The sequence below is a fragment of the Entelurus aequoreus genome, linkage group LG23 (genome assembly GCF_033978785.1).
Source record: "Entelurus aequoreus isolate RoL-2023_Sb linkage group LG23, RoL_Eaeq_v1.1, whole genome shotgun sequence".
Lineage (NCBI taxonomy): Eukaryota > Metazoa > Chordata > Actinopteri > Syngnathiformes > Syngnathidae > Entelurus > Entelurus aequoreus.
In genome coordinates, this window is record NC_084753.1 from 24686310 (window position 1) to 24698755 (window position 12446).

At 38.3% G+C, this 12446-nt stretch overlaps 1 protein-coding gene across 8 annotated transcripts in view; it reads left to right on the plus strand.

The window, feature by feature from the left end:
* Positions 1 to 12446, plus strand: part of si:dkey-71h2.2 (low density lipoprotein receptor adapter protein 1-B) — a 113707-nt gene that overhangs the window by 91143 nt on the left and 10118 nt on the right. For all 8 annotated transcript variants that reach the window (XM_062033941.1, XM_062033943.1, XM_062033942.1 and 5 more), the window contains exons 4-6: positions 4042 to 4156; positions 8617 to 8689; positions 8763 to 8846. In XM_062033941.1, the coding sequence (XP_061889925.1) occupies positions 4042 to 4156; positions 8617 to 8689; positions 8763 to 8846 (272 nt within the window). The remainder of the gene's footprint in view (positions 1 to 4041; positions 4157 to 8616; positions 8690 to 8762; positions 8847 to 12446) is intronic.

Below are 12446 nucleotides of genomic sequence, written 5' to 3' on the forward strand. Positions count from 1 at the left end.
CCTGGGTAGTTAAAAAGCTCCTCGGTGGCAAGGCAATGGATGAGATCCGCCCGGAGTTCCTTAAGGCTCTGGATGCTGTGGGGCTGTCTTGGTTGACAAGAGTTTGAGTTTGAGTTTATTTCGAACATGCAAGCATACAACATGATACATCACAATTTCCAGTTTCTCTTTTCAACATGTTCGAAAAGGAGTAGGAAGAAGCAGAGCTTATTTAATCCTACCCCTTTTCTTTTACATAACAGTTGCTAAACTTTTTTGTTCACTTCCTGTTCTCAATGTATTCACAATGTACTCTATAAGTAATCACAATAAAAATAAATAGATAAATAATAATTGGTGAAGTAAGTTACATTTCATATGATAAGATAAGTAAGATTATTTTGAGAGTGAAAGAATGGATGAATTAAATAAATTCAGAATGTTTATCATGGTTCTTCTTCTTTGTACTTTGTAAACACTTTAAGTTTGAAGAGTTTCTTGAAGTGGATCATATTAGTACATTGTTTGATTGCTTTGCTTAATCCATTCCATAATTTAATTCCACATACTGATATACTGAAGGTCTTAAGTGTTGTACGTGCGTACAAATGTTTTAAATTACATTTTTCTCTAAGATTATATTTCTCCTCTTTTTTTGAGAAGAATTGTTGTATATTCTTGGGTAGCAGGTTATAGTTTGCTTTGTGCATAATTTTAGCTGTTTGCAAATTCACTATGTCGTGGAATTTCAGTATCTTTGATTCAATAAATAAAGGATTTGTATGTTCTCTATATCCAACATTATGTATTATTCTAACTGATCTTTTTTGTAACACCGTTAATGAATGAAGTGTACTTTTGTAGTTATTTCCCCATAGTTCTACACAGTAACTCAGATATGGTAACACTAGTGAGCAGTAGAGAATATGAAGTGATTTTTTGTCTAGAACATGTTTTGCTTTATTCATTATTGACGTGTTTCTTGCTACTTTATGTTGTATATTTTTTATGTGAGATTTCCAGTTCAATTTATCATCAATCATTATACCTAGAAATTTGGTTTCATTTACTCTTTCAATTTCTATTCCGTCTATTTGTATTTGTGTTTGACTTTCTCTTCTACTGTTACCAAATAGCATTATTTTAGTTTTACTGAGATTCAACGATAGTCTGTTTTTGTCAAACCATCTTTTTAGTTTGTTAATTTCTTCTGTTACTATTTGTATTATCTTCTGTGTGTTCTCTCCTGAACAAAACGCTGTTGTATCATCCGCAAATAGTACTAACTTTAAATCTTTTGTAACTTTACAAATGTCATTTATATAGAGATTGAATAATTTAGGTCCTAATATTGATCCCTGAGGTACACCACAGGATATATTTAGCGTTGTAGACGTTTGTTCGCCTAGCTTCACGTATTGTTTCCTGTTCGTTAGATAACCAGTTTAAGACTAACCCTCTGATGCCATATCGTTCTTGTTTTTTGATTAAAATATTGTGATTAATAGTGTCAAATGCTTTAGTTAGATCCATGAACACTGCTGCTGCACATTTTTTACTATCTATTGCATTGGTAATTTCTTCTGTAATTTCAATTAAAGCCATTGAAGTTGAAACATTAGCTCTGTATCCATATTGGTTCTCTTTGAGTATTCTATTTTTATTTATGAAACTCTCTAATCTGTTATTGAACAGTTTTTCAATGATTTTAGAAAATTGTGGAAGTAAAGAAACAGGTCTATAATTTGTAAATTGATGTTTGTCTCCAGTCTTATAAATTGGTGCAACTTTAGCTATTTTCATTTTGTTTGGAAAAGTACCTGTTTGAAATGATAGGTTACTAATATACATTAATGGTCCTGAGATCTCTTCTATAACCTTTTTTATCGTTTCCATATCAATTCCATTACAATCAGTTGAAGTCTTAGATTTAAATTTTTTCACGATTGTAACTATTTCCTCCTGTGTCACATTACTGAGGAACATGGAGTTGGAATTTCGCTCTATGGTATCATTATAGTCCTCGATTGAAACTGGGTCTGGAATCCTTTCTTCCAATTTTGGTCCAATATTTACAAAATAATTATTGAAGCTTTCAACTACTTCCTTTATGTTGTCATTTTTTTTATTCCCGTCTAAGAAGTATTGGGGGTAGTCCCTCTTTGTGCCATTTTTGATAATGCTATTAAGGGTGCAACATTGCGTGGACATCGGGGGCGGTACCTCTGGATTGGCAGACCGGGGTGGTGGTTCCTCGCTTTAAGAAGGGGAACCGGAGGGTGTGTTCCAACTATCGTGGGATCACACTCCTCAACCTTCCCGGTAAGGTCTATTCAGGTGTACTGGAGAGGAGGCTACGCCGGATAGTCGAACCTCGGATTCAGGAGGAAGTGTGGTTTTTGTCCTGGTCGTGGAACTGTGGACCAACTCTAGACTCTCGGCAGGTGCTTGAGGGTGCATGGGAGTTTGCCCAACTAGTCTACATGTGCTTTGTGGACTTGGAGAAGGCATTCGACCGTGTACCCCGGTAAGTCCTGTGGGGAGTGCTGAACGGACTGTCTGATTGTGGCGGTCCGCTCCCTGTATGATCAGTGTCAGAGCTTGGTCCGCATTGCCGGCAGTAAGTCGGACCCGTTTCCAGTGAGGGTTGGACTCCGCCGAGGCTGCCCTTTGTTACCGATTCTGTTCATAACTTTTCTGGACAGAATTTCTAGGCGCAGTCAGGGCGTTGAGGGTATCTGGTTTGGTGGCTGCAGGATATATATATATATATATATATATATATATATATATATATATATATATATATATATATATATATATATATATATATATATATATATATATATATATATATATATAGGACTGTCAGAAAATTTGAATATTGTGATAAAGTCCTTTATTTTCTGTAATGCAATTAAAAAAACAAAAATGTAATACATTCTGGATTCATTACACATCAACTGAAATATTGCAAGCCTTTTATTATTTTAATATTACTGATTATGGCATACAGCTTAAGAAAACTCAAAAATCGTATCTCAAAAAATTTTAATATTTCCTCAGACCAAGTAAAAAAAAGATTTATAACAGAAAACAAAATCAAACATTTGAAAATGTCTATTAATGCACTCAGTACTTGGTTGGAAATCCTTTTGTAATAATCCGTGCAACAGGATTCCAAACCAAGTACTGAGTGCATTAATTGACATTTTCAAATGTTTGATTTTGTTTTGCTGTTATAAATCTTTTTTTTTTTACTTGGTCTGAGGAAATATTCAAATTTTTTGAGATACGATTTTTGAGTTTTCTTAAGCTGTATGCCATAATCAGCAATATTAAAATAATAAAAGGCTTGCAATATTTCAGTTGATGTGTAATGAATCTAGAATGTATGACATTTTTGTTTATTTAATTGCATTACAGAAAATAAAGAACTTTATCACAATATTCTAATTTTCTGAGACAGTCCTGTATATATATATATATATATATATATATATATATATATATATATATATATATATATATATATATATATATATATATATATATATATATATATATATATATATATATATATATATAATGTGTATATATATATATATAATGTGTATATATATATATAATGTGTATATATATATATATGTATATGTATGTGTATATATATATATAATGTGTATATATATATATATGTATATGTATGTGTATATATATATATATGTATATGTATGTTTATATATATATATGTATATATACATATATATATGTATACATATATATATATACATATGTATATATATATGTATATATATATATATATATGTATATACATATATATATATATATATATGTATACATATATATATATTTATATATATGTTTGAGAATCCCTGCTGTATTCAATTATCTATTTTGTAATGTATATTATTGTCCATATAGCACAGCACTGTGTAATTATGTATAATAAATAAATTATAGTAAAAGCAACAGTGTTGTTACAAAAATAAAATATCTATCTGAATGGTACCAGATGTATTGAATTGTTGTTTTTTTTTGCAGAATCTCGTACTGCACAGCAGATAAAAGTCAGGACAAAGTGTTTGCGTATGTCTCCCAGAGTCAGTTCAACGAAACCCTGGAGTGTCACGCCTTCCTCTGCCAAAAGAAGAAGATTGTAAGAAAAATCCCAGCCCACTTTTTAAATCCCCTTTTGGACTTTATAAGTGTAACATGTGAAGGAATATGTACATACAGTGCCTTCAATAGTACAATGTTGGTCAAATTGGGTTTTGGTGACACCTTGTGGTAACGACCTGAAACAGCCACAGCATTATGTACGCCTGCAAAGTCCTAGCAGAACTCATGGAACTGGAAAACTAAAAAAAAAGGTTTAGTTTTTTGTCGTAAAATTACAAGAAACAAAAATAAAAACTATTTGATAATAAAGTCATAATCTTGCAAAAATGAATCTAGAATTTTACAGGAATAAAAAGTAGGAGATTAAATGTATAATGGATAAAATGATCACTTATGTCAGTTTCTAATTATTTCTGGGGTTTTTCCTTCTGTGACATTAGAGTGCCAATATTTTCAACCATGATTCAGTAGTACCTCAACTTAAGAGCTTAATTGTTCTTGAGGGAGCTTTTAACTCCACTTATACCTTAAATCAACATGGTTGGGAAAACACATTAATGTCCATCTTTAGCTACAGTATAAGCTCCAGCACCGCCCGCGACCCCGAAAGGGACAAGCGGTAGAAAATGGATGGATGGATAAGCTAATGCTAGCAAGTAAGACCAGATGTTTTGTCGAGGTTCACTCTGACATTTTCTACGCCAATTAATGGTAACTCCAATTTCTGCTTGTAACCTAAATGTTAACAAATAGTCAAGACAGTTCTTATCTGAAAATACTCTTAAGTTGAAGCACTCTGAACCATCTGGGGACGGTTGATTGGATTTATCATCAAAGCCAACAGGACATAAGTTATTGAATTTTTGAAGTGCTTAAAACAATTTTCTACAGACAAAAATTATCAAATTATCTCTACTGAGTACCGTATTTTTCGGAGTATATGTCGCTCCGGAGTATAAATCGCTCCGGAGTATAAGTCGCACCGGCCGAAAATGCATAATAAAGAAGGAAAAAAACATAAGTCACACTGGAGTATAAGTCGCATTTTTTGGGGAAATTTATTTGATAAAACCCAACACCAAGAATAGACATTTGAAAGGAATTTAAAATACATAAAGAATAGTGAACAACAGGCTGAATAAGTGTACGTTATATGACCAACTGAGAACGTGCCTGGTATGTTAACGTAACATATTATGGTAAGAGTCATTCAAATAACTATAACATATAGAACATGCTATACGTTTACCAAACAATCTGTCACTCCTAATCGCTAAATCCCATGAAATCTTATACGTCTAGTCTCTTACGTGAATGAGCTAAATAATATTATTTGATATTTTACGATAATGTGTTAATAATTTCACACATAAGTCGCTCCTGAGTATAAGTCGCACCCCCGGCCAAACTATGAAAAAAACTACGACTTATAGTCCGAAAAATTCGGTACTTGTGTTTTTTTGGTAGCGGTTCCGAATTGGGTCATTCCAGGAGGACCGTTAAGATTCTGAAAAAATCTATGGGTACTTATTTTAATCCAGTTGACCGTCGTAATTATGACATGTTGTCTCAGTTTGAAATAATTTCAAATAAGAAAACAACACCACACATGTTTTTAACTCAACATTTCCTCCTCAAAAGTCCCTCACGACTACCACTTCATCAACCCTCCTCTAAGCCAGGGATGTCAAAATTCCTTTTATTTCAGGGGCCACATGGAGGACAATCTATTCCCAAGTTGGCCGAACCGGACAAGTCATGGATTGTTAACTTAAAAATATAGATAACTTTAGATTGTGATTGGTCTATTTTTAAACAAAGAAAACAATTGTAATATGTACAAATCATGTTTTTTTTTTTTACACTCACATGTTGCGATTAATATTATTCTATCTTCATTTGTCATTATTTATACTTTTTCAATACATGTAATAATGTTAATCAGTGATTGATGTAAAAAATCTGGTAGAGTTTTAAAATGCTCCCATTGGTGTTGATTTTTAATCTATCAGAAGATTAAATGAAAAATGTAAAAATTAAATGAAAGGATGTTCATTTAATTTACTCTTTTTCCTCAACTGATGTACTAACATCATGTGGTTTATTCTGTACATACAGTACAGGCCAACAGTTTTCTTTATTTTCATGACTATTTACATTGTAGATTGTCACTGAAGGCATCACAACTATAAATGAACACATGTGGAGTTATGTACTTAACAAAAAAAGGTGAAATAACTGAAAACATGTTTTGTATTCTAGTTTCTTCAAAATAGCCACCCTTTGCTCTGATTACTTTTTTGCACACTCTTGGCATTCTCTCGATGAGCTTCAAGAGGTAGTCACCTGAAATGTTTTTTACTTCACAGGTGTGCTTGAAGCTCATCGAGAGAATGCCAAGAGTGTGCAAAGCAGTAATTGGAGCAAAGGGTTGAAGAAACTCAGTGTTCATTCATAGTTGTGATGCCTTCAGTGTCAATCTACAATAGTCATGAAAATAAAGACAACACATTGAATGGGGAGAAGGTGTGTCCAAAGTTTTTGCCTGTACTGTACATATGTAGCATCATCTACAACAAAACATGTGAATTTGGACTCTTCATCAATCACATGAAGTTGGGTGTTTCCTAGTATTTCAGCATTTTTATGTGTGCCCAGAAAACTTGTCCCAAGTCATAAATACAACAGGAAATGTACAGATTATCAAAAGCATTTATTTGGGTACGAAATGTCACAGGTTACATTCCCAACAACAACATCTTTGACGATCAAAGCATGAACGTACCAATTCACATTAAAGGCCTACTGAAATGAAATTTTCTTATTTAAACGGGGATAGAAGGTCCATTCTATGTGTCATACTTGATCATTTTGCGATATTGCCATATTTTTGCTGAAAGGATTTAGTAGAGAACATTGACGATAAAGTTTGCAACTTTTGGTCGCTGATAAAAAAAAAGCCTTGCCTGTACCGGAAGTAGCGTGACGTCACAGGTTGAAGAGCTCCTCACATCTGCACATTGTTTACACCAGCAGCGAGAGCGATTCGGACCGAGGAAGCAACGATTACCCCATTGATTTGAGTAAGGATGAAAGATTTGTGGATGAGGAAAGTGAGAGTGAAGGATTAGAGTGCAGTGCAGGGCGCCAGGGTGTATCTTTTTTCGCTCTCACCGTAACTTAGGTACAAGGGCTCATTGGATTCCACACTTTCTCCTTTTTCTATTGTGGATCACCGATTTGTATTTTAAACCACCTCGGATACTATATCCTCTTGAAAATGAGAGTCGAGAACGCGAAATGGACATTCACAGTGACTTTTATCTCCACGATAATACATCGGTGAAGCACTTTAGCTTTGGAGCTAACGTGATAGCATCGTGCTTAACTGCGGATAGAAACAGAAGAAATAAGCCCCTGACTGGAAGGATAGACAGAAGATTAATAATACTACTATTACTTCTACTATCAGGAGACACCGAACCAAACCCTGGACCTGTAATCACACGGTTAATGCTGTCCAGCCTGGCGAAGCCTAGCAATGCTGTTGCTAACGACGCCATTGAAGCTAACTTAGCTACGGGACCTCGACAGAGCTATGCTAAAAACATTAGCTCTCCACCTACGCCAGCCCTCATCTGCTCATCACCACCCGTGCTCACCTGCGTTCCAGCGACCGACGGCGCGACGAAGGACTTCACCCGATCAGCGGTGCGGTCGGCGGCTAGCGTCGGATAGCGCGTCTGCTAACCAACTCAAAGTCCTCCTGGTTGTGTTGCTGCAGCCAGCCGCTAATACACCGATCCCACCTACAGCTTTCTTCTTTGCTGTCTTCATTGTCCATTAAACAAATTGCAAAAGATTCACCAACACAGATGTCCAGAATACTGTGGAATTATGTGGTGAAAACAGACGACTTAAGCTGGCCACTGTGCTATTCCAAAATGTCGGCTTCAACCCGTGACGTCACGCGCAAAGGTCATCATACCGAGACGTTTTCAGCCGGATATTTCCCAGGAAATTAAAAATTGCACTTTATAAGTTAACCCGGCCGTATTGGCATGTTTTGCAATGTTAAGATTTCATCATTGATATATAAACTATCAGACTACGTGGTCGGTAGTAGTGGGTTTCAGTAGGCCTTTAAGAAAAAAATATTTAGCACATTTTATTTCGTTATTTTGTACCATTAACTTGTTTTTGCTCAAACAATTGTATGTAAAAAAGAGAATAGAGAACTCATTCAAATATTGTTGATATTGTTAAACGGTCAATAGCACACACCATAAATAAATGAAAAATAATTAGTTAATACATATGATCGGTATTGGTATCGACTTGATCTCACTCATGTATGATCAGTATTGGTATCGACTTGATCTCACTCATGGATGAACAGTATCGGCAGCAAAAATCCCTGATGGGAATGTCCCTAGTTGTGAGTTATTTGGAGTGGTGATTATGTAACTAATGGCTTCAACTGTGTTGGGATTGCAGGCCCAGGCTGTGACATTAACAGTGGCACAGGCCTTCAAAGTAGCTCTGGATCTTTGGGAGATGTCCCAGGAAGGCGAGTGACACACCTGTGACATGTCCTCCCACTACTTGGTTGTTTGATTTGATCTTTTTTCTTGTTTTTGTAGACAAAAGTAAGAAGGCAAGAAGCGCATGTTGTTCCTGTGCAGCCGCCGATCATGTGACAACAGTCAGTCAGTGTGTTGCAGCAGGTAACGACATCATTGTCCACCAGAGGGAGCCATTGTTTCTTCTGCCACTATATTCTTATCTCAGCCACCAGATGGAGCCATTTTTGTTATGACTATATTCTTGTCTCAGCCACCAGAGGGAGCCATTTTTGTTGTAACTCGAAGGGAATAAGCGATAGAAAATGGATGGATGGATATGTTCCTACCCAAGCCACCAGAAAGCCATTTTTGTTAGGACTATACTTTTGCCTCAGCCACCTTAGGGAGCCATTTTTGTTAGGAATATACCTGTCTCAGCCACCAGAGGGAGACATTTTTGTTGTAACTTTATTCCTGTCTCAGCCACCTCAGGGAGCCATTTTTGTTAAGACTATATTTCTGCCTCAGCTACCATGGGGAGCCATTTTTGTTAGGACTATATTCCTGTCTCAGCCACCATAGGGAGCAATTTCTGTTGGGACTATATTCCTGTCTCAGTCACCATAGAGAGCCACTTTTGTTGGGACTATATTGCTGTCTCAGCCACCATAGGGAGCCACTTTTGTTGGGACTATATTCCTGCCTCAACCACCATAGGGAGCAATTTTTGTTAAAACTATATTCCTGGCTCAGCCACCAGATGGAGCCATTTTTGTTGGGACTATAGTCCTGTCTCAGTCACCATAGGGAGCCATTTTTGTTGGGACTATTTCCTTTCTCAGCCACCATAGCGAGCCATTTTTGTTGGGACTATAGTCCTGTCTCAGTCACCATAGGGAGCCATTTTTGTTGGGACTATTTCCTTTCTCAGCCACCATAGCGAGCCATTTTTGTTGGGACTATATTCCTGTCTCAGCCACCATAGGGAGCCAATTTTGTTGGGACTATATTCCTGTCTCAGCCACCACAGGGAGCCATTTTTGTTGGGACTATATTCCTTTCTCAGCCACCATAGGGAGTAATTTTTGTTGGGACTATATTCCTGTCTCAGCCACCATAGGGAGCAATTTTTGTTGGGACTATATTCCTGTCTCAGCCACCATAGGGAGCCATTTTTGTTAGGACTATATTATTGTTTCAGCCACCATAGGAAGCCATTTTTGTTAGGACTATATTCCTTCCTCAGCCACCAGAGGGAGCCATTTTTGTTAAAACTATATTCCTGCCTCAGCCACCATAGGGAGCCATTTTTGTTAAAACTATATTCCTGCCTCAACCACCATAGGGAGACATTTTTGTTAAAACTATATTCCTGCCTCAGGAATCAATTTTTGTGGATGGAGCCATTTTTGTTGGGACTATAGTCCTGTCTCAGTCACCATAGGGAGCCATTTTTGTTGGGACTATATTCCTGTCTCAGCCACCATAGGGAGCCACTTTTGTTGGGACTATATCCCTGTCTCAGCCACCATAGGGAGCCATTTTTGTTGGGACTATATTCCTTTCTCAGCCACCATAGGGAGCAATTTTTGTTGGGACTATATTCCTGTCTCAGCCACCATGGGGAGCCATTTTTGTTAGGACTATATTATTGTTTCAGCCACCATAGGGAGCCATTTTTGTTGGGACTATATTCCTTTCTCAACCACCATAGCGAGCCATTTTTGTTAGGACTATATTATTGTTTCAGCCACCATAGGGAGCCATTTTTGTTGGGACTATATATTCCTGTCTCAGCCACCATAGGGAGCCATTTTTGTTGGGACTATATTCCTTTCTCAGCCACCATAGGGAGCAATTTTTGTTGGGACTATATTCCTGTCTCAGCCACCATAGGGAGCCATTTTTGTTAGGACTATATTATTGTTTCAGCCACCATAGGGAGCCATTTTTGTTAAGACTATATTTGTGCCTCAGCTACCATAGGGAGCCATTTTTGTTAGGACTAAAATCCTGTCTCAGCCACCATAGGGAGCCATTTTTGTTGGGACTATTTTCCTTTCTCAGCCACCATACGGAACAATTTTTGTTAGGACTATACTATTGTTTCAGCCACCATAGGAAGCCATTTTTATTAGGACTATATTCCTTCCTCAGCCACCAGAGGGAGCCATTTTTGTTAAAACTATATACCTGCCATTTTTCCTGCAGCAGGAAGCCAACAACCAGCAATCAGGGCATTCATGGATGATCTTACCGTGATAACACCAACTCACGTGCAGGCAAGATGGGTCCTGGCGGAACTGGATCGTATGGCTACTTGGGCAAAGATGATCTTCAAGCCCAAGAAATCAAGGTGTCTGGTGATCCAAAAGGGAAAAACAACGGGAAAGTTCAAGCTGCTTGTTCAGGGGGAAACAATCCCGAACATCCAGGGGAACCCTATTAAATGCCTTGGAAAGTGGTATGATGATTCCGTGACAGATAAAAACAGCATCTCCAGCACCGAAAATCAAGTTGAAGAATGGTTGAAAAAGATTGACAAGTCTGGTCTGCCTGGGAAATACAAGTGCTGGATCTACCAGCATGGCCTACTCCAAAGACTTATGTGGCTTCTCACTGTGTACGAAGTGGCCATAACAACAGTTGAAGGGTTGGAGAGGAAGTTCAACAAGCATCTTCGTAAATGGTTGGGAATACCCCCAAGCTTTACATCTACGGGGCTCTACATAAGGTCGGGTCAGCTCCAGCTCCCCCTGTCTTCAGTTGTGGAGGAGTTTAAAGTCGCAAAATGCAGACTTTCCCTGACGTATAGGGACTCCCAAGATCAACTCATCAGGGAAGCTGGAATAAGAACAAGATCTGGCAGGAAGTGGGCCGCCAGCACTGCTGTTACCCAGGCAGAATCATCTCTCAGGACCAAAGATACCATCGGAAGCCCTTGCACTGGAAGACAGGGTCTAGGAACATCACATTTCCAGCAGTGGTCCAAGTCCACTCCCAGGGAAAAGAGGACCATGATCCAGGATGAAGTTCGAAACCTTGAGGAAGAAGGAAGAAGAGCTAAAGCCGTCGAGCTCGCAACCCAAGGTGCCTGGACAAGGTGGAACCTTCCCAAGAGGACCGTGACGTGGAGTGAACTGTGGAGGCTGGAGCCGTTTCGTATCTCGTTTCTGCTCCGAGCAGTATACGACACCCTGCCGACCCCAGTCAACTTGCATAGGTGGGGAATGAGGGAGGACCCGCTGTGCAGGTTGTGTGGCGGTAAAGGAACTATGGCGCATATTCTTTCTGGGTGCAAAACAGCATTGACCCAGGGAAGATACAGGTGGCGCCATGACAGGGTGTTGACAATGCTCGCAAACATCTTAGAGCAAGAGAGGAGAAAGAAACACCCGGCCAAAACTAAGCCACTGCTAAGCACCATCACCTTCGTGAAAGAGGGTCATAGACCAGTTGTCCAAGGCCAAGCCAAGCAAAACTTCCTGCAGTTGGCCCAGGGTTGGGAGATGGAGGTCGACCTGGGGAGGAAGCTCCTCTTCCCAGAGGCGGTACTGTCCACCACTCTAAGACCAGATATAGTTATGTGGTCCCCAGAGGGAAAGAAAATCATCCCGGTGGAACTTACTGTCCCATGGGAGGAGGGATGTGAGGAAGCGGCAGAGAGGAAGAAAACAAAGTACCAACAACTTGTCCAGGACTGCCGGGACAAGGGGTGGATGGCATGGCTGATGACAGTGGAAGTTGGATGTCGAGGATTCC